This window comes from Ornithorhynchus anatinus, chromosome 7 (genome assembly GCF_004115215.2).
Source record: "Ornithorhynchus anatinus isolate Pmale09 chromosome 7, mOrnAna1.pri.v4, whole genome shotgun sequence".
Taxonomy (NCBI): Eukaryota; Metazoa; Chordata; class Mammalia; order Monotremata; family Ornithorhynchidae; genus Ornithorhynchus; species Ornithorhynchus anatinus.
In genome coordinates this window covers 5,989,653-6,011,538 of record NC_041734.1, presented here as the reverse complement: position 1 = coordinate 6,011,538, position 21,886 = coordinate 5,989,653, and the positions used below count along the sequence as shown (strand labels likewise).

Here is a 21,886-nt window from a genome sequence, read left to right as displayed (position 1 = left end):
GACAAATATTGTTGCAAACCATTGTGTGCTAATATATCACTTATAAAAGAGTAAATTTTGGATGGAATGAATTTTTTCCAGACCATTAGAAAAATCAAAAGGAAATACCTAACTTTCAGGTTTATGAACTTTTTATTATCTCCTCGGGTTTGAAGAAATGTTTGGGCTGCATACTGCATAGTAGCCAAGGTAGAAATAGAAATTTTCATGAGATTGCTAAAATTTCTCTTACATCTATGCTGTAATGTGCTGCTCTCCAGGAGAGACACGTTGAAACCATCCTGAACCTCACACCTCATGATCACAGCCTCTCTTCTGGTAGCTGATGCATAATTCCTTAGGAATTTGAGGGTGGTTTGTCCCAAACTGGTTTCAGGTGATTCCGACTCGGAATGTTTGAACTTCGGGACCTAAGAAGAAAGATGTTTGTGGGGGGGAGTCGGCAGGCCCCAGGCTGCTACTATTTGCAAGGAGGCATAACGTTCAGAACTCAATGAACACTTGCCTTTTCTAGCCGGTGAAGCAAGAGGGAGGAAGGCACAGGTAGCTAGTTCACGGGGACCCCAGTAACCCTGGATCTCCTTGAACACAAAGTCAGCGGCACTCAAACTGGAGGATGGCAACGAAACTCCTAAGTGCTTTTTAAACTTTGGCTACATACAAATCTTTTAATATCGCCAGTGAGTCGAATCAGAGCCATCACACATTTTAAACCAAGGATGATCTGGCTTTCTCTAGCCATCTAGTGTTGCTAATCTGCTGCTGCAAAGCAGAAACACCTTCATTTGGCTTTGAATATGGCCATGTGCCATTTACTACCTAAGTACTCAGAAATAATTAAGGGATGTGCATTTATGGTAAAGAGTGCGGCAGAGCAGGGAGATGTCACTTACCCCAGCTAGAGAGGGAGGTGGTGACGTGGCAGAGTCCAGATGTCCCGGCTCCTAGCTCTGAGGACCTCGTTCTGCTGGTAACCCGCGATGACCGGCCAGCCGCCTCCTGGTCAATCTTCAGATCCCTCAAGCAGGTGGAGGGGGCGAAGAGAGGTTCGGGCAGATCTGGCTCACCCCCACCATCGTTCTTCGAAAGCAGGCACCCTACCCCTGCTCACCTTTCCCCTCTAACTCCCCCTCCCCAGGGCCACTCCAGATGAGGTTCAGACAAAGCGTCTCTAGAACAGATCAGGGTGGCCTGATCAGAAAACCAGAAAGCTGCTTTGCATCGAAAGCCACAACTCTACAACATCTGAGGGGAAATCATGGTAAAGAATTTAGGCATATGAAAGAAACACAGTCTGCTTCAGTGAATTTTATTTCTAAAGGCCACAGATGATGATAATTCCTTAATCATGTCAGTGAAATAAGGCTTGCAAAATAGATTTAATCAAAAGAAAAACCTTTACATACTCTGGAATAAAATGACCGTGTCATTCCCACGGACATGCATTTCTCATGCACAGAGAATTGGATTTGTAAACACTACAGGTATTTTAGAGTGTTCCAGTACCACTTTTGGATACAGATACTTTACAAATCTCACACTGGTTCCTCCATTTTCTGTCAAGGATCGTTTCTGGCCCTGGGCAACAATGTAAGAATTCCCATTAAAACTGTGTGAAAAACTGTCCTGTTCTTTAGGTTCTGGGACTGTTTCTTTAACCCCTCCAATACCTGCCTGTGTCCCCCTCCTCCTACACAAATCACAAAGCCTGCCTTTTTTCTTCTTCCATTACAGACCCTCACACTGAGTGACAGAGGTCGCCCAGTGGACACCACTAAATTCACTTCAATGTCCTGCCCTGGACCACCCCCTCCTCCCTCCCTAGGGGAAGGAAGTAAGATCAGCCTTGAAGGCTAGTTGGCCTACAGTGATGTCTGCTTACTCTCTTCTCCCACTGGAGAAGCTTAGTAAGTCAACGAAATAAGCTTCCCATAAGACTATAAGCTTCTTGAGAAAAGGGCTATGAGATTGGAAAAATTGGCAAGGACCTTGAATACACATAAAATGATGGTCATTCTAAAGCTCAACTCTTAGATGGCATTCCCAGAAAGAGTGCTTGGTTTTTCCACCTAATTGTCATCCCTCCAAAAAACCCTAATTGTGATTAAAACCTAAGTTATTCTAGCCAGAAGTTACTAGAGTCCTTGATATTTTCCAAATGGAAATTTCCCTCTAAACAGCATGAATTAAGTACCTGCAGCCCAATTCGTTGCATGGTGCAGAAAGCAAGTGGCATATCTTCCCCTTAAAGGGTGCTGGGTTACCTCTCTTTAGCCTATGCTAAAATATGGCCTAGATGGTCACATCACTGAATGGAGACCTGATAGGAATTTCCTTAGAGGCAAAACAAGCGATAACTCACATTCCAGGAAAGGAAGAATTGCTCTGTCATTCCACTATGGTCAGACCTGGCATTAATTTAATTACAAAATTCAGAACAAGTAGCTCCAGCCGCAGAGGGCTGTGTTTCTGTCTAACATACCTTCTGGGGCGTACTCAATCAAAAAAATAGCACTGCTGAAATCCAGAAATATTCCCAGTGAAAACGGGGGCATAATTATAAATCAAGGCCTTGAGCTCTGTCTCTTCACTGGCAAAACGATGTTGGCTCTTGCGGGCTGTAAGACATTACAGAATAGAGAATCCATCAGTGCCATCCCGCTCCACCTGCCTACGGTGATCCCAACCCCTTGTTTCTGGTCACAACTGGTCCTCCCATGGAGGAAAATAATCACTGAACTAAACTCAGGCAGAAATGACAGTTGAGAAAAATGCATCCCCAACTTTCCTTCCATTCATTCATTCAATCATATTTATTGAGTGCTTACTGTGTGCAAAGCACACAACAATGAGCAGACATATTCCCTGCCCAGAAGGGGCTTCCCTCAAAGGCAGTACAGTTTTGCCTCGTGTCTCTGTTACCCCGTTACTTTCAGTATTCAAACCCTGATCTCAGCTCCTAAGAGGTTCTGTATTCAAAGCCAGGCAGGTTTGGTTCTCATGGAGCTAGTGGAAGGGAAATATGAAAAGGATCCCATTAATCCAGGGGAGCGTCTGTCCGAGGGAGGATGAGGCCGGTCGGACACATGTCCTGCAGGTCTTTTTGGGGGAGCAAGAATTGCAAGAAAAATCCCCCAAACCCTCAAGTGGTGATAAAGGGAAAGGGAAAGAAGGCTAGGCTACACACACACCCTCTATCTGGGACTTAAATGTTTGGTTCTAATTCAGCTTTCTCCACCGGAAAACAACAGACACTTCAGAGACAGGTCAAGTGCAAGCACCACCAGGACTTCTCCAGGTACAGAAAATGTGGGGCCGGACAAAACCACAGGGCGACTACCCAACTCCTTGGCCTAATCTGATACCCTCCTAAAACTCTTCTTTCCCTTGGGATCCGTAGCTGATAAAAAAGAGGCAAAATACAGTTGTAGAAAAAAGGAACAGTTCTTTTTTCCACAACTTTCAATATCCCAAAACAGCACATCTAAATGCGCAATAAGATTTGGGTCAGCAGAATCCAAAGCGGACTTGTAAACCCCTTCAGAAATAATTTGAGCTTCCAAAATATTTAACTTGTCCTTCAAACCTGTGTCAATCTAGTACCTGGCCTACTACTAAACTCTGAACTCTTCATCACCTCCCTGTATCCTAGTCTAGCGCTCACCCCCTTGCCTGAGGAAAAAAGGGGCTGTCAGCAAGTCATCTTTTTTTTAATATAGTCCCAAGTGTCCAGAACGGTACTGTGTACAAAGCAGGAGCCTGACACATATTAGTAACAACAGGGTGGTAAGAAGGGCCGGGGGCCGGGGTGGTGGGGAGTTAAATTCCCCTTAGCCCCTCCTGGCTGGTTCCCTCCAAATCTTGAGCAGGTGGTTGGGTGGTAATGATTTAACAGGATGCTGTTAAAATTTTCAGCACTCTGACAAAGTCAAGTTTTTCCAGCCCCCAGGCTAGAGAAGAGTGTGATGGGGACTTTTGTAAATATCAATCTATCAATGAGTTCTTACTTTGCACGAAGTACCAGACTACACACTTGGGAGTGAACAGTAGTTGACAGACCCGCTCCCTGACCTCAGAGAGCTGACAGCCTAATGGGTCACATGATCCGCCCCACCCAATCGCACATTCAACGCGTTCTGGGAGGACTCTCTCCTGGGAAGGGGCAGGGAGGGCCTCGATGGGAATTTATGGAAGACGGTGTCCTGGCCAGACCCCGAGCCCTTAGGCAATGGGCCGGGGCAAGCTGGCATCGGGGAGGGTCAAAGGGAGCGGAGGAGTGGAGCTGGGGCGGGGAAGGACAGCATCCAGGAGCCGGGCAAGCCTGGGAGTCTGCTGACTGCTAACCGCTTATTCTTCCTGCACAACCTGGCTGTCCTCATCGAAGGGAGGGAGTCTGGGGTGAGGCATTTCTCAATGGGCAATCTTCAGCCCGACCCACTATCATTCAACAAACAGAACTCGCCCATTTCACAGGAATGTCTTCTCGAGTTCGTGACTTTCCTGTTATTCAACTATCATCCTGCTCTTTTTCTACGGGGAGAGGTTGCAGCCTAAGTTATACTGAAAGATAAGATATAACTTGAAGGTTTTGACTTCTGAATAACAAAGCATCTCTCTTCAAACTGAAAGTAACACTGCTATGTCTCTCTCTCAAACCAAGATCAATAAACCAGTTCCTTACCTTCGTTCACGAGGAAGTCAGCCATATAGTACGCGGTTCTCATAGCCAACGGTGAGTGGGGTATGCCGGTTACATTCTTCCATTCAAAGGCGTTTTTCTCCGGGTGCCACTGGACGCCATAGATTGGATAGGCGTATGCTAGCAGAAAAACGAGTGGTTTACAGTGTCAGCAATTTAAGACTCCACCTATAAGAAGAGTATCCCATTCCCTATGGTTGGAGTGACAACTATGAGTTCACATTTTACCTCAAGTCAAATTTACAGGGCAGTGGCCACTGTTAAACAATCGCAATAGTCTGTACTTCCCCAGAATAATAATAATGATGATGATAATGGTGTTAAGCGCTTACTATGTGCCAAGCACTGTTTTAAGTGCTGGGGTATTCATTCATTCATTCAATAGTATTTATTGAGCGCCTACTATGTGCACAGCACTGTACTAAGCACTTCGAATGTATAATTCGGCAACAGGTAGAGACAATCCCTGCCCATTGACGGGCGCACAGTCTAATCGGGGAAGACAGACGGACAAAAACAATAGCAATAAATAGAATCAAGGGGATGTACATCTCATTAACAAAATAAATAGGGTAATAAAAATATATACAAATGAGCGGATGAGCACAGTGCTGGGGGAGGGGAAGGGAGGGGGGAGGAGCAGAGGGAAAGGGGGCAAAGGGGGTTTAGCTTAGGGGAGGTGAAGGGGGGGCAGAGAGGGAGCAGAGGGAAAAGGGGAAGCTCAGTCTGGGAAGGCCTCTTGGAGGAGGTGAGCTCTCAGTAGGGCTTTGAAGAGGGGAAGAGAGTTAGTTTGGCGGAGGGAGGGCATTCCAGGACAGTGGCAGGACATGGGCCAGGGGTCGGCGGCAGGATAGGCGAGAACGGGGGATGGTGAGGAGTTGCGCGGCAGAGGAGCGAAGCGTGCGGGGTGGGCGGCAGAAAGAGAGAAGGGAGGAGAGGTAGGAGGAGGCAAGGTGACGGAGAGCCTTGAAGCCTAGAGTGAGAAGTTTTTGTTTCGTGCGAAGGTCGATGGGCAACCACTGGAGGTTTTTAAGAAGTGCAGGAAGATGAGCCGGGCAGCGGAATGAAGAATAGACTGGAGCGGGGCAGACAGGAGGAAGGGAGATCAGAGAGAAGGCTGACCCAGTAGTCTAGCCGGGATATTATAAGAGCCTGTACCAGTAGATACAAGGTAATCAGGTTGTCCCATGTGGGGCTCACCATTTTAATCCCCATTTTACAGATGAGGTAACTGAGGCACAGAGAAGTTAAATAACTTGCCCAAAGTCACACAGCTTATAAGTGGCAGAGCTGGGATTAGAACCCACGACCTCTGACTCCCAAGTGCGGGCTGTTTCCCCTAAGCCACGCTGCTTCTCTTTTGGTCTGTCTCAAAACAACATTTTCCCGAGATGCAAATGCCAACCAGATTTGCTTATATCTACCCCAGAGCTTAGTATAGTACCTGGCACATAGTAAGCGCTTAACAAATGCCACAATTATTATTACTGTTGTTGCTGTTATTCTTATTAAATGCAAATGAGCCTGGTTTCCGGAAAGATATAAGCAAGGCTCCCGGTACATCTCAACACACTGGCCCAGAGTGCCTTTCAAAAAGGGTTGTCAGGAGTCCCTCAACCCTTCCTGCCCTACCTCGCACCCCAACCACATCCCTTTCCGGGCCGGCTGGTGGAATGGCCTAACCATATTCTCCACCGACCCGAAGGGTGTCACGTGGCTGAACCGTCCCCAGAGATAGTCTGCCACCCCCTCAAGCCGCAGTGCTTATCATGAGGAACTTTTCCACTCCTGATTTCAATGGGGCCGTATTAGCCTTCGGGGCTAAGCTGGAGGCTGAGGGACTGTGCTGGGCAGGGACACAGAAAATCTCGGGCCCTACTAAGTCCAAATCGGGGGCAAACAGAACCCTCGACCAGTCCGAGGGGAGTTGAAGTCAGATCTGCAGGAGCCCGAGCCCAACTGGAAGCCGCTGAATCCCTGGCAGCCCTTTCCAGAAGTGAGGCCCTGTCCGCTTTGTCAGCCAAAAGCACGTCTGCTCTTGCAATCCATCAGTAATATTCACTGAGTGCCTTATGGCGTTCTCAGGCCTCCCAACTGGATGTCGACTCAGCTCTAAGGGGAATACGGCCTCATTTCCGGGCCTTCACGGAGCATACCACGCTTCCTTTCCCCTTGCTCCAGTTATGTGATCCCCTGAGATTCCCCCTCCCTAAAATACTATGTGGGCATCAGGGCTCCCAAGTTCAGGGCCCAACCAGACAGGACACCCTAAATCAGCTAAGGCTTAGGGCCTGGAAATTGGAGGGAAAAAAAAAAAGCAGATTTAATATAGGGAAAATTCCTTCCCCTAGGATCAAGTTGGGCTGAACATAAAATTTCACGTTCTATGTAAAGGTTACAAAAAGAAACTTTGTAATAATCGGATGGAGCACCTCATGCTTACTCAGCCTAGGGCCCCAAAGCCTACCCCTGCCCAGGGGCATTTAGCAGAATAGGTGAATTCTATTCTGGTAAACCCCGCTCAACTTCGCACACTGCAGCAGACTCAGGCTTCAAGGTGGAGTTCATCAGAGAGCAAAGTTCAATGAGTTCAGAGGAGGCTTACTGGGAAAAGAAAACATTAACCCACCAATAAGAGAACGGCTCTGTTAAACAGTGAGCGGGGTGAGAGGGCCCGTTCTCATTCCAGTCAGCACGGACGCTGCCCGGTACAGATCAATGAAATCAACAGAAAGCCCCAGAACAACAGAGGGTACGGTCCCGATCTCTACCTTCCATCGTGGAGACAAATTCAAATTGCCCATGCACATTGGTTGTCAAAATCTTGTAGAAGTCATGCAGTCCTTTATTCCTTGTGAAATTCTGTGGCATAAAAGAGGAAAGAAAAATGAGAGGGAGTTTGATCGGGGCGGGTCGAGTCTGCAAGACCGAAGAGCCCGAACCCACCAGCTTTATTCTGGAAACAGAGCCATCCGAGTACCTGCGTGGAGACACTCCAATAGTGGAAGTTGGAAGTCAGAGGTTCCGACGCAAACGCCTCCAATAAATCACTTGGGAAATTCTGGAACAATCTGCTCTCCTTTGCAGCTGAAACGAGAAAATAAAACCTTCACAAGTGACACTTGTAAAAATGCTGCCAGAGAAAGATGGCAACATTACACGATGGTCAATGGGATTAAGCTACTCACTAAATTCATTACAATTCTCTCAAGTTCATCTGTTACTCCAAAATGATCCAAGCCAAACACAAAACATGCCATGCACAAAATTGCAATTAACACTGGCCAAACTTAAATTTACTTTCCTCGCAACTGCCAACGCTTAAATATCCTGCTAACTCTGGCAAAATGAAAAAATCCTAGACAGGTGAGCAGGCAGAGAGAAGTAGAGGATGCTGTCATCTATGTGGAAGGCCAATATTCCCCTGGAAAGTCACCATCTTGGCAAATGACCCACGTCACGTCTTCCCATGGGTGAATATCAATAACTCATTTATACTCAGGAGGAGCCAGTCATCTAAATGACCGACAATCTAACCTGAGATTAATTATGAAAACCAAATGTTTTTCTTGAACAAAATGCTAGGAGTGCCAGTCCAAGGTGGCCCATTATCACATTTTGGCATGAGCTGAAGTACCCTTAGACCTCCTTAGTTTGAAAAATCTGTTTTCTCCTAAACTTCCTTTCCTCTCCAGGACCATGCCATCGTTATGGCCACTCTCCCCGAGTGGCCGGCACAGAGTGGGAGCCACGAGCCAGCCCTGTTTTATGAGAAAATGGCTCACGAGTCACTGACTGACCAAGACAGTCATAGTTGAAGTCATTAGCCCTGACCAAAAACTGAACTCTGAGTTGGACCCCAGGAGACCTCACTGATTGCTTTTAGAAGACTAGGTTCCAGGAGGCCTTTAAACCACCCTAGCTCCTAGGAAAATGTCTACTTGCTTCTAAAAACAATTCTTACCGTCCCCAGGAACTGCCCCGGCTGCCAGACTGATCACAGCCACACACTCAGCTCCGGACCTAGCCTAAGCCAACTCTGATTCTGGTCGGGGGGCGAGGATCTGGAGAAGCAGCATGGCTTAATGGAAAGAGCATGGGCTTGAGAATCAGAGGATCTGGTTTCTAATCCTGGCTCTGTGAACTGCTTACTGTGTGATCTTGGGCATCACTTAGTTTTCCTGGGCCTCTGTTTCCTCATTTGGAAACGGGGATAAAAATACCTATTCTCCCTCTCTCTTAGACTGTCCCATGTGGGATAAGGACTGTGTCCAATCTGTTTACCTTGTTTCTACCCCAGTGTTTTAGTATAGTGCTTGGCACATAGTAAGGTCTTAACAAATACCACAATTATTATTATCTGAAGAGCTGTCTCGGATCACAGGAAGATTACCTGAAGTGAAGTTCAGGGGTAGGGCCAGTCCATGAGTGTTTGTCAGAGTCAAAAGCTTCTCCCCACTGGCCAGGAATGTGAGCTCTTCAAACCCAAGGCAGGTTCCCCACACTGGGAAATAGTCTCCTTGGTCATTAGCCTTAAAATGGGAAAGAAAGGAGGAGAGCAAGGATAATAATTAATAGCAATCATGGCTATGTTGAAGTTTAATTTGATTTCCTTGCAGAGCATGTGAAGGAGAGAGTAGTCAGTACAGGCATTTGTGAATTCCCTTTTCTTTGAGGCGCCGAGAGTAGAAGGGTGAGGTTAGTTTAACCCAGAATGCGTTGGCCGGAAGGACGCAGGCCACGGGCTCCAATTCTAGCCAGGACAGCGTAACTGACCGGGAAACGTCGGACCATCTGCTCCGACCCAGGAGTCATACACAGCGACGAGCAGGATTTTGGGTTCCAGGCTGCCTCCAGTCCTGCCTTCCTGCCCCTATGGGTCCATCCCTGCCCTCCTTGCACTTTAATACCAAAAGGGTGAACGCCCCACATTCTCGGAAGAGGGAGACTCTGTAAGCTCATTCTCTAGATTGTAAACTCACTCTGGGCAGGGAATGTGTCAGTTTATTGTTATATTGTACTCTCCCAAGCGTTTAGTACAGTGCTCTGCACATTGTAAGTGAAAGACAAATACAAGTGAATGAATGAACATCCAAGTGCCATTTCCTAGGGAGAGAGGGGAGGCAGCAGCAGCAAAACTACAGTGCTGATCTGGACACGGCGGATTGGGCCGGTAACCAGAGCTGACTGGATGTGGGCCCACCCTGTTTGGAGAAGTCTGCTGGTTCTGAATCAGCCTTCTCAGCCACACCCAAATCCTCCCAGTCAGCAGTCCCAACGCACATTATGACAGGCAGCGATGAAGTAATACACCTTGCTGGTGGCATCTTCTTGCCGGTGGTTTTCTGAATCCCGTGCACTGTGCGTTCTGCCACAGACCCCCTCACCGTTCCGCCCACAAGTCCGAGACTTTAAAGGCAAAATGCACGGTAGAGAGCGGTTCGGAAACCAGCCACGCTTACCCAGACAGTGGCAGGATTTGGCTACACAAGCTGTTCCTTGGAAGAAAGGGAAGGAGCCAGGAAGGGGCAGGTACATGATTACTTGAGTCCACCTGCCCCAGGACATGGCCTGAAGTGGGGAGGGGAAAGAAGAGGCCTTGACAGTTCCCACTTGTTCTCAGTTTGGCTCCTGCCAAAGTGGTAGTGCGCCATTTTCAGAATTACGCTTAATTACGGGAAATCTGAGAACCACTGGAAGAGGGGCAGTTACCCCAGAAAATGAAGCTAAAGCAGAATCAATCTTCCCAGTCATAGTGAAAATGGTAAAAAGGTACTTAGAGGTCAGCTGCTACTCTAGGTCTGATCTGAGCCGAGGTCCTCCGCCCAGTCCACTGAGGGGAACCCAGAAATCTCCGCTCAGGGGCAGGGAGCCGGTTAGGTGACCTCAAGGTCCTTCGGGATATAAGTGATAAGGAACTGATTTTACAGCAGATGATAAGCATCTTTTTATCTTAGGGTTTTGATACTCTCCTCCCAAGATGGTTGCATGAAACACCTCCCAGGTTGCAAAGAACTTAGATATGGATCCAATTTTATCCGATGAAAGTCAACCTGTTCTCCAAGTGTGCGGGTGGATCGGCGGTGAGGGGTGGTTGAGGCCAGGTTAATCTCACTGCAACAAAATTCTCACTTCTAAGGACAATGTTTCCAAGAGCCAGTAACGGACAAAGCAACATTCCACACAAAGAAATTTCAGTTCCATGAACTAGTCCAGACTTTAAATTTGTTATACTTTAACAAATGAACATGCCTGAACTGAGTGATGGTATTTTCTGAACGTGCTTCTTGGTGTCAGCCCTATGTCAGGAAATTGAAGAGTCCCCAAAGAAGAACTAGGCTTCAAGGCTCTCCATCACCTTGCCCCTTCCTACCTCTCCTCCCTTCTCTCTTTCTACCGCCCACCCCGCACGCTCCGTCCTCCGCCGCCACCTCCTCACCGTCCCTCGGTCTCGCCCATCCCGCCGTCGATCCCCGGGCCACGTCCTCCCGCGGTCCCGGAATGCCCTCCCTCCTCACCTCCGCCAAACTGATTCTCTTCCCCTCTTCAAAACCCTACTTAAAACTCACCTCCTCCAAGAGGCCTTCCCAGACTGAGCTCCCCATCTCCCTCTACTCCCTCTACCACCCCCCCTTCACCTCTCCACAGCTTAACCCTCTTTTCCCCCCATTTCCCTCTGCTCCTCCCCCTCTCCCTTCCCATCCCCTCAGCACTGTACTCGTCCGCTCAACTGTATATATTTTCATTACCCTATTTATTTTGTTAATGAAATGTACATCGCCTCGATTCTATTTAGTTGCCATCGGTTTTTACGAGATGTTCTTCCCCTCGACGCTGTTTAGTGCCATTGTTCTTGTCTGTCCGTCTCCCCCGATTAGACCGTAAGCCCGTCAAACGGCAGGGACTGTCTCTATCTGTTGCCGACTTGTTCATTCCAAGCGCTTAGTATAGTGCTCTGCACATAGTAAGCACTCAATAAATACTATTGAATTGAATGAAAGAACTAGGGCTTCAGTTGGGAGTGTGGAGGAAGATAGGGGATGGGGGGCTAAAGGGATCTCTCAGGGGCTCAGGCCCGGAGTACTTACTTTTTTTTTTTTTTTTTACCACCTGAAAGGTCCCAGAAGAGTACTTATGTGCGGCAAGGCTGTGGGAGCAGGGGGCTGGCGCAATGGGTCCCCAGTATCTTTCTTTTCTTTCATCCCTGAGAAAATCAATACCAGCTCCCCAAATTCCTTCTGTAACTCCCTAGCACTTCAGGAGAAGCATCCATCTACCGGGTTCTAATCCACTGGGTCCGGCAGGAGGTTTTGAACCCGCTGCCCTATTAACAAAAATAACTTTTCTTGGTGAAAACTCACTGGAGTTGTCAGCTTATTAATCATTCGATCAATCAGTGGATCACGATCTACTGACTGACTGGCTGGTTCCGGCCGGCCGGACCACGACCGCAGGCTCGATCCCACTGCCAACGGCTCTCGACCACGGCAGCGGTGCCGACCCGGGTCCGGCGAGGGCGGATGGAGGGGCAGCTACGTCACCGGCTGTCAGAGGTCCCGTCCCCACTGTCTCTCCGGGCCGTGTGCTAGTCCTCACTCTGCAGCAAGGCCTCCCTCAGCTCTGGGGGCAGCTGACTTGTCAGCCCGGTCTGGCCCCTCGGGGCCACCCCGAGCCTTCCATCGACTGAGGGGGACCCTGAGGGAAGAAACCCAGGCACCGCCAACCTCAGCACAGGAAATGAATTAACCTGGCAAACGACTTCCACATTCAAAGCTGAAATATTCAGAGCCTACCTGGGACCTAACATTTAAGGGAGGGGTCTTCAGAATAACCATTAGTCTGTCGCCTTAACCCCTGGTCATCTTCCCTGAATCATCGCGTGGCGTCTTAACTTACGCATTGCTGGGCTCCCGTTTTTTTGCGTGTCTCATTTTTGAGGGCTTAAAAGATCAGCCATAAGACTGTATTTTGAGGATTAAACTGGAACGACAGGCGGGAAACCCCTAACGCTAGGAAAAAAAATGGAATTTTACCTTTAGGGCTTTGTTGTACAGTAGTTTGGCCACTCTAGCATATTGCGAAGTCTGCAGATCCACACTTCCTCCAGGAAAAAGGACCCTGAAACCCAACAGCAAACAGGTATTTCAGATGAGATGTCTACTTGCTCGGTTGGATGCGGGTGGAGGGGAAACTAGGCCAGGACCAACTGGGGGTGGAGGGGAAGTGAGAGAGTTCACAAGGGAGAGAACGTTTACTGCCAGAGAACAGCAGCTTTCCAATTCCACACCACGCTGGATTACGTTCCCAAAGAGGAACCAGTTTCATTTCTATCCTTTACCACCAGAACTGGGTTTTTTTGTTTCTTTTTTAGTGGCACTTAAGTGCTATTTGTCAAACACTGTTCTAAGTGCTGGGGTAGATACAAGCTAATCATGTTAGACACAGTCCATGTCCCATGTGGGGCTCACAGTCTTAATCCCCATTTTACGGATGAGGTAACTGAGGCAGTGAGAAGTGAAGTGACTCGACCAAGGTCACACAGCAGACAAGGGGTGGAGCTGGGAATAGAACCCAAGTCCTTCTGACTCCAAGGGCCAAACTCTATCCACTTGTTGAGCTGAGCTTTGTTATTTATGTACAGTTATTAGCTCATATTTCCTTCAGGGTCTGTCACCAAAAACCCTCCTCACCTTACCCTTAGACTATAGCGTGGCTCAGTGGAAAGAGCCCGGGCTTGGGAGTCAGAGGTCATGGGTTCGACTCCCAGCTCTACCACTTGTCAGCTGGGTGACTGTGAGCCTCACGTGGGACAACCTGATCACCCTGTATCTCCCCCAGTGCTTAGAACAGTGCTCTGCACATAGTAAGCGCTTAACAAATACCAACATTATTACTACAGCCCCTGAAGGGCCAGGGATTTGTCTAACTCTCACCTGGGTATGCTTCCTTCCTATACTTAGTACAGGGTTTTGCACAGAATAGATGCATAATAAATCCTAATGCTACTACTTCTGACTTCTGACATTAAAACAGCACAGGCCTTCCTCTTCAACTCACATGACTAGAACACGAACCTGAGGCTGACTTACAATAATAATAATAATAATGTTGGTATTTGTTAAGCGCTTCCTATGTGTACAGCGCTGTTCTAAGCGCTGGGGTAGACACAGGGGAATCAGGTTGTCCCACGTGGGGCTCACAGTCTTAATCCCCATTTTACAGATGAGGTCACTGAGGCACAGAGAAGTGAAGTGACTTGCCCACAGTCACACAGCTGACAAGTGGCAGAGCTGGGATTCGAACTCACTACCTCTGACTCCAAAGCCCGGGGTCTTTCCACTGAGCCACGCTGCTTCCCTAACTACTGACTACTCCGAGGCAGACCAGCAACTAGAAGCTCCTGCTTAAGCTTGGGGCAGCGTGAGGTAAATCAGACAAGGAGATCACAGACTAATAGAAACTGGAGCCAGAGCTGTGGAGCGTCATGCAGGCGACTGAATGCACCAAGAGAAAAGAGCGTCATGAGGGTGTGGAAAGGACACTATCAATTAAATAACCAAATCTTTTCAATGTGAATAAATGGATCCTTCCAACTTACCCGTTGATAGACTGGAAAAGAGTTTCATACTCTTCTTCTGAAAGAGTTAGGCTGAAAGAACAGAAATAGTTTCAGGACAGGTTTGACTACAACTAAAAAACAAAATATCTTTAGTCAGTCAATTGTATTCACTGAGCGCTCACGGTGTGCCGACCACTCTCCTAAGCGCTTGGAAGAGTACAATACAGTAGACGGGAGCCAATGATACCAAAAAAGGCCTTGTGAAAAACAAAGGACGAACTCTAAAGAAGAAAGTATTCAAAATACTGATAATCAAGCTAAAACCCATCCCTTTTTTGCCTCTTAAAATTCAGCCATGTTTCTTTAACGCCACATGCGGTTTTATTATTTTGCATCGCATAGGCAAAGAGGTTTCTAAATGTTCTGATGATGGTTAACTGGATTAAGCACCTTCAAGGGTGTGTAGAAAAACAAGAGCCCTGCCGTGTGGCCACTGACGCTTTTTTTTTCAGCTAGCCACCAACAGCTCAATGAGTTGAGGGATTTCAGCTTTGTGGCTTTCCATTTTCATGCCCATCTTGACTATCGGGCTGCCCTACTATTCATTCATGCTTTCAACTGTCTTTGTTGAGCACTTACTGTGTGCAGACCATTGTACTGAGCGCTTGAGAAAGTACAATACAGCAATAAAGAGAGACAATCCCTGCCCACATCCAGCTTACAGTCGAGATGGTGGGAGACAGACATCGATACAAACAGACAACGGACACACATAAGTGCTGTGGAGCGGGGAGGGAGGGAAGAGCAAAGGGAGCAAGTCAGGGCATTCAGTACAGTGCTTGACATATAACAAATACCATTATTATTATTACCTTACTGTAAAGCCTGAAGATGACTGAGGTTTCTAAACCTGAAATCAAGGATTTTCACTGACTACACAGAACTACGGAGGCTCCTAAATTCCGCTACCTGGGCAGAACACTCTATCACTGGTCTAGTTAATAAAGAAACAGAGGAAGGCATCAAGAAGACCAACCAGTCTTCGGGGGGTTTGTTGGTAGCTGGCATCTTCCCACCACTTCCTATGGCTGTAACCTCCCACTGCTCCCAGCCCCACAGCACTCGTGTATATATCTGTAATTTTATTTATCTTACGTATTGATGTCTGTCTCCCCCCACCCCAGACCGTGAGCTCGTTGAGGGCAGGGAATGTCACTGTTTATTGTTGCGTTCTACTTTCCCAAGTGCTTAGGACAGTTCTGTGCGCACAGTAAGCACTTAATAAATATGAGCGGCTGAATGAATGAATGAGCAGTTGCTTACAAGATGAGCCACACTAACAAATGAAGAAAAGGATCGCTAACCAGATCCTGGAATGCCGTCTGTCTACCGGCAATGGAATGATGTTTGTCGCAATAGATGTCGCTGTGCAGGGCAGGTGTGGAAAATGACAATAGCAGGACAGCCAAATAGCTGCCAAATATAGCTGCCAGTCTACGAAGGAGGGAGAACAGATACTGAATCCCCACTTTGCGGTGGAGGAAACTGAGGCCCAGAGAGGTTAAGTGACCTGCCTAAGATCACACAGTAGAGCCAGGATTGGACCGTAGATTCTCCGACTCCTAGGCCCATTCTTTTTCCTCTAGGCCACACTTGCTTCCCATGTTTTAATTGATCTTCATCTATTTAGCCCAACGCTTAGTGGAGTGCTTTGTGGGTGTTTGATAACTGTCACTGAGACTAACAGCAGTAGAATATTAACTGGTAGTTTTTAATCGTATAAAAGTTTGCTGTCGTCATTGCTCTGCCCAGGAGGCAAGACAACTAAAGAACTGGTCAAGTTTGGGTTTTCGTTTTTGTTTTTTTTTTAAATGCCACTCATTCAGTATGAGCAGCTTGATCAAATCCTAATTTTGCTCATTCCTTCCGGGATAAAAGGAACTTATCGGTCTTGCCTCAATATATTCTTTCTCCTCTCAAAACCTGCTTACGTGCACAATATTTCCGCCTCCTTCGGAAACTTAATATTTGAGATTCTGGCCTATTATTTTTGCGACAGAGCCGTTTACCCTAACCCGAAAACACCGTAAAATTGGTCGGGGAGAGGCCCTGAGAGATGACCAGGGGATACAGCGCCTTCAGCTGAGAGACAGAGTATTCCGAACCTACCTTATTGGTACGACTCTCGCGCCCGCAGACTCCAGGTACTTCACGTAGGAAGCAGCAATGTAGTATTTCCCCAAGCTCTGGAAAGCTTTAAAGTCACACTCTTGCATCAGTATTCCTACCGGGTTTCCCCAACAGAGAGAAAAGATTCAGTTACATTTTTAAACGAGTTCTGCCTCTTCCAACTATTAGTCCGATGACACTGCAGGACCTCAGAGGTGATGCTTCAGGCAAGACAGAACATCCTGCAGGAAGACAGGGAGAGAAAGTTAAAGTAACAAAGGAGGCTGCCCGAGGACCAGTGAACGGCTGCATGAGTAACCGGCCTTAAATATCCGACTCCCGCTCTGCGGTGAAAGATAAATTTAGGTGGGAGCGCTAGCATCACCCGCATCCCGTTGTCTTGGAAACAAAACAAGCACTAGGCCATGGCTCATGTCTCTCTGCCTCCGATGCTGAGATATCTGGGAGAAGCGCAATCTGGAGGACTTCCCGCCATCAGAGAAGCAGCGTGGCTCAGTGGAAAGAGCTCGGGCTCTGGAGTCAGAGGTCATGGGTTCGAATCCCGGCTCCGCCACTTGTCAGCTGTGTGACTCTGGGCAAGTCACTTAGCTTCTCTGTGCCTCCGTTACCTCATCTGTAAAATGGGGATTAAGACTGTGAGCCCCACGTGGGACAACCTGATTCCCTTGTGTCTACCCCGGCGCTTAGAACAGTGCTCTGCACATAGTAAGCGCTTAACAAATACCAACATTATCAACAGAACCGGCAAGCTCAGAACACGGGGAGACGCCCCATCCCTTCTTGACTCTGGGCTAGTCACTTTACTTCTCTGTGCCTCAGTTACCTCATCTGTAAAATGGGGATCGAGACTGTGAGCCCCACGTGGGACAACCTGATCCCCTTGTATCCGCCCCCCAACGCTTAGAACAGTGTTTTGTACATAGTAAGCGCTTAACAAATACCACCATTATTATTACTCTTCAAGATGGCAGTGCCTTATTCCCAGCGGGGGCCCCTCCTGCCTCGGGATTCAGCGGTGCTCAGATGCATGAACTCTGACCTCCGGTTTGCTGCAGGCGGGACTGGAAAGGGGCCAGAAGGATCTGGGAAGGGCTCGGGCGGGTGGAAGAGAGAACCGCGGTTATCAGATGCCCTGGTTATCAGATGTCGGCAGAGAGAGGACAGTTCAGACTGGGAGGGCCCCCAAACAGAGTGACCTAGCGGAAAGGGTGCGGGACTGGAAGTCGGGAGACCTAGGTTCTAATTCTGCTGCGCGACCTAGGGCGAGTCGTTTAACCTCTCTGTGCCTCTGTTTCCTCCCCTGCAAAATGGGGATTCAACGCCTGTTTTCCCTTACACTGTGAGCTCTATATGGGACAGGGTCTGTGTCTGATATGATCGCATTGTAACGGTCGCAGCATTTGGCACAGTGCCTGCCATAGTAACAAATACATTTGGTAGTACGGTAAAGAGAACCTTTATCTAGTGCTAGCCTCCTCACTGTGCCTCGATCTGTCTCGCCGCCGACCTCTTGCCCCTTTTGTTCATCCCCCCTCCCAGCTCCGCGGCACTTAGGTATCTGTGATTTATTTATATTAATGCCTGCCTCTCCCTCTGGACTGTCAGATAATTGTGGGCAGCGAAAGTGTGTTATATTGTTTTCTCCCAAGCGTTTACTATAGTGCACTGCACACAATAAGTGCTCGGTAAATACGATCGACTGACTGACGGGATCATTTTTGTATTTATTTGAAGCGTCCTATGCTCAGTTCTTTCTATCTTCCTGATCCACCCTCACTCCCTTCTTCAATTCTAGCCTTTAGTGCTTTGAAAATAGGGTGTCACACACACACACACACATAAATACGTTGGGGCTGTTAGTCATGGGTTTGAAAAGGTATGCCATTAAGTATACTAATAATGCTGCACCCGACATGAAAGCATTAGGAAAGAAAAAAAAGGGAACATCATCACGCATCAGGCTAATTCATGATTGAACCACATTTTTTTAAACCCCGCACTGTGTCAGTGAAGAGCAGATGAAGCCTAACGACACAAATCTGTGTAGCATTTTTGCTTTCTTAATGGCATTTCCTAAGCACTTACTAAGTGCCATTTACCTGTTTTAATAACAGTAACAACGTTGGCATTTGTTAAGCGCTTACTAGGTGCCGAGCCCCGTTCTAAGCGCTGGGGGAGATACAGGGTGATCGGGTCGTCCCACGTGGGGCTCACACACTTTTAATCCCCATTTTACAGATGAGGGAACTGAGGCACAGAGAAGTGAAGTGACTCGCCCACGGTCACACAGCTGACAAGTGGCAGAGCCGGGAGTCGAACTCATGACCTCTGACTCCGAAGCCCAGGCTCTTTCCACTGAGCCACGCCGCTTCTCTAAGTGCTGGGGTAGATACAAAGTAACCGGGTCGGCTTCGAAACGTGTCCCACGTGGGGTTCACGGCATGGCGCATCGGATCGAGCACAGGCCTGGGAGTCGGAGGGGCATGGGTTCTCATCCTGACTCTGCCACTTGTCTGATGTGTGACCTTGGGCAAGTCACTCAACTGCTCTGTGCCTCAGTTACCTCATCTGGAAAATGGGGATTAAGACCGTCAACATCACGCGGGAACAACCTGATTACCTCGTATCCACCCCGGTGCTTAGAACAGCGCTTGGCAGACGGTGAGCGCTTAACACCGTAATTATTACTATTATCGTTACCTATTGTTTTAATGTAGTTTCCCAAGTGCTTAGTCCAGTGCTCTGCACACTGTAAGCACTCAATAGATGCTTAGTACAGTGCTCTGCATACAGTAAGTGCTCAATAAATACGACTGAATTGAAAAAATAAATGAAGGATCAGGGGCGGCGGGGGGAGGGGAATATACAGGCAAGAACATCCTCTTTCCCTCTCGCTCCCGGCCCCCATTAGGTATTAGGTATTTAGGTATTTATCTGTCATTTCATTTTTTTATATTGATGTCCGTTTACTTGTATTGCTGTCTGCCTCCCCCCTCTAGACTGTGAGCTCGTCGTGGGCAGGGATTGTAGCAGCGGGGCTCGGTGGAAAGAGCCCGGGCTTAGGAGTCAGAGGTCGTGGGTTCTAATCCCGGCTCCGCCGCTCGTCAGCTGTGTGACCGTGGGCGAGTCACTTCACTTCTCGGTGCCTCAGTGACCTCATCTGTAAAATGGGGATGAAGACCGTGAGCCTCACGTGGGACAACCCGATTATCCTGTATCTACCCCGGCACTTGGAACAGTGCTCAGCACATAGTAAGCGCTTAACAAATACCAAAATTATTATTATTACTGTTTGTTATATTGTACTTTCCCTAGCACCTAGTACAGTGCTCTGCGCACAGTAAGCGCTCAATAAATACGACCGAATGAATGAATGAAGGGGGGGAGGCGGAGAAGAACCACAGGCAAGCTCATCTTTTTGGGGTGCGGGCAGCCGCCCCGTCAAGCGGCCGAATAATAATAATTAATAATCGTGGTATTTGTTAAGCACTTATTACAGGCCAGGCACCGTACGCTCAGAACAGTGCTTGGCACCTAGTAAGAAGCAGCGTGGCTCAGTGGCAAGAGCCCGGGCTGGGGAGTCAGAGGTCAGGGGTTCAAATCCCGGCTCCGCCACTGATCATCTGTGTGACTCTGGGCCAGTCCCTTCACTTCTCCATGCCTCAGTGACCTCATCTGTGCCACTTGTCAGCTGTGTGATTGTGGGCGAGTCACTTAACTTCTCTGGGCCTCAGTTCCCTCATCTGTAAAATGAGGATTAAGACTGTGAGCCTCACGAGGGACAACCTGATTAGCCTGTATCTCCCCCAGCGCTTAGAACAGTGTTCTGTACATAGTAAGCGCTTAACAAATACCACCATAATCATTATTATTATTACAATGGGGATGAAGACCGTGAGCCCCACGTGGGACAACCTGATCACCTTGTATCCTCCTCAGCGTTTAGAACGGTGCTTTGCGCATAGTAAGTGCTTAACGAATGCCGTCGTTATTTATTATTAACCAATACCATCATCGTCATTATTATTACTAAGCGCTGGGGTGAATGCCAGCAAATGGGGTTGGACAGAGTCCCCGTCCCGCATGGGGGAGGGGGACACGGTCTTCATCCCGGCTCTGCGGCTTGTCAGCCGTGTGACTGTGGGCAAGTCACTTCCCTTCTCTGGGCCTCGGTTCCCTCATCTGTCAAATGGGGCTGAAGACTGTGAGCCTCCCGTGGGACAACCTGATGACCCTGTCTCTCCCCCAGCGCTGAGAACAGTGCTCAGCACATAGTAGGTGTTTAACAAATACCAACATTATTACTATTATTATTACCATGGAGATGAAGCCTGGGAGCCTCCCGTGGGACAACCCGATGACCCTTTATCTCCCCCAGCGCTCAGAACAGCGCTCCGCACATAGTAAGCACTTAAATACGAATGCCGTCATTATTATTAATATTATTACAATGGAGATGAAGACTGCGAGCCTCATGTGGGACAACCTGATGACCCTGTATCTCCTCTAGCGCTCAGCACAGTGCTCAGCACATAGTAAACGCTTAAATACCAACATTATTATTATTATTACAATGAGGATGAAGACTGGGAGCTTCACGTGGGACCCCCTGATGACCCTGTATCTCCTCCAGCGCTCAGCACAGTGCTCAGCACATAGTAAACGCTTAACAAATACCAACATTATTATTATTATTAAAACAGGGATGAAGACTGGGAGCTTCACGCGGGACCCCCTGATGACCCTGTATCTCCCCCAGCGCTCAGCACAGTGCTCAGCACATAGTAAGCGCTTAACAAATCCCAACATTATCATTATTATTACAATGGGGATGAAGACTGGGAGGTTCACGCGGGACCCCCTGATGACCCTGTATCTCCTCTAGGGCTCAGCACAGTGCTCTGCACATAGTAAGCGCTTAGCAAATACCGACATCATTATTATTATTATTATTATTATTATTATTATTATTATTATTATTATTCTCCGGGCCCCGGCTCCCTCATCTGTAAAACCGGGGGCGAAGCCGGTGAGCCCCACGTGGACCACCCTGCATCCTCCCCAGCGCTTAGCACCGCGCTGCGCACCCAACGAGCGGTTAACAAATCCCCACATTCTTCTTCTTCTTCTCATGCCCATTTTACGGAGGAGGGAAGCGAGGCCCAGCGAGGAGAAGGGGCTTCGCCCAGGGGCCCGGGCGGGATTCGAACCCAGGACCCGTAAGCCCTCCCCGCGCCCCCGGGGCGGCGGCGGCGGCGGCGGCGGCGGCGGCTCCTCCTTCCTTACCGAGGACGGGTCTGTCGTTGCCGGGGGCCGAGCCTCCCCTCGGCGGCGCCGTCCGGGCGGGGCCGAGCAGGAGCGCGCCCAGCAGGCCGCACAGCGCTCCGCACAGCGCTCCGCACGGACGCCCCATCGTCATCGTCGTCGTCGTCATCATC

The 21,886-nt window shown here is 48.5% G+C and overlaps 1 protein-coding gene across 1 annotated transcript; it reads right to left on the bottom strand.

Annotated features, from left to right (window-relative positions):
• Window positions 1–1,293: 1,293 nt before the first annotated feature.
• GGH (gamma-glutamyl hydrolase) lies at window positions 1,294–21,886 on the bottom strand. The gene is made up of 9 exons (XM_029069270.2): window positions 21,735–21,886; window positions 16,428–16,542; window positions 14,298–14,348; window positions 12,733–12,817; window positions 9,093–9,231; window positions 7,680–7,786; window positions 7,471–7,561; window positions 4,682–4,819; window positions 1,294–2,618 (listed from the first exon to the last, which is right to left on the bottom strand). Exons 1-9 carry the CDS (start codon window positions 21,883–21,885, stop codon window positions 2,497–2,499), a joined length of 999 nt encoding a protein of 332 aa, XP_028925103.1. The 5' UTR covers window position 21,886; the 3' UTR covers window positions 1,294–2,496.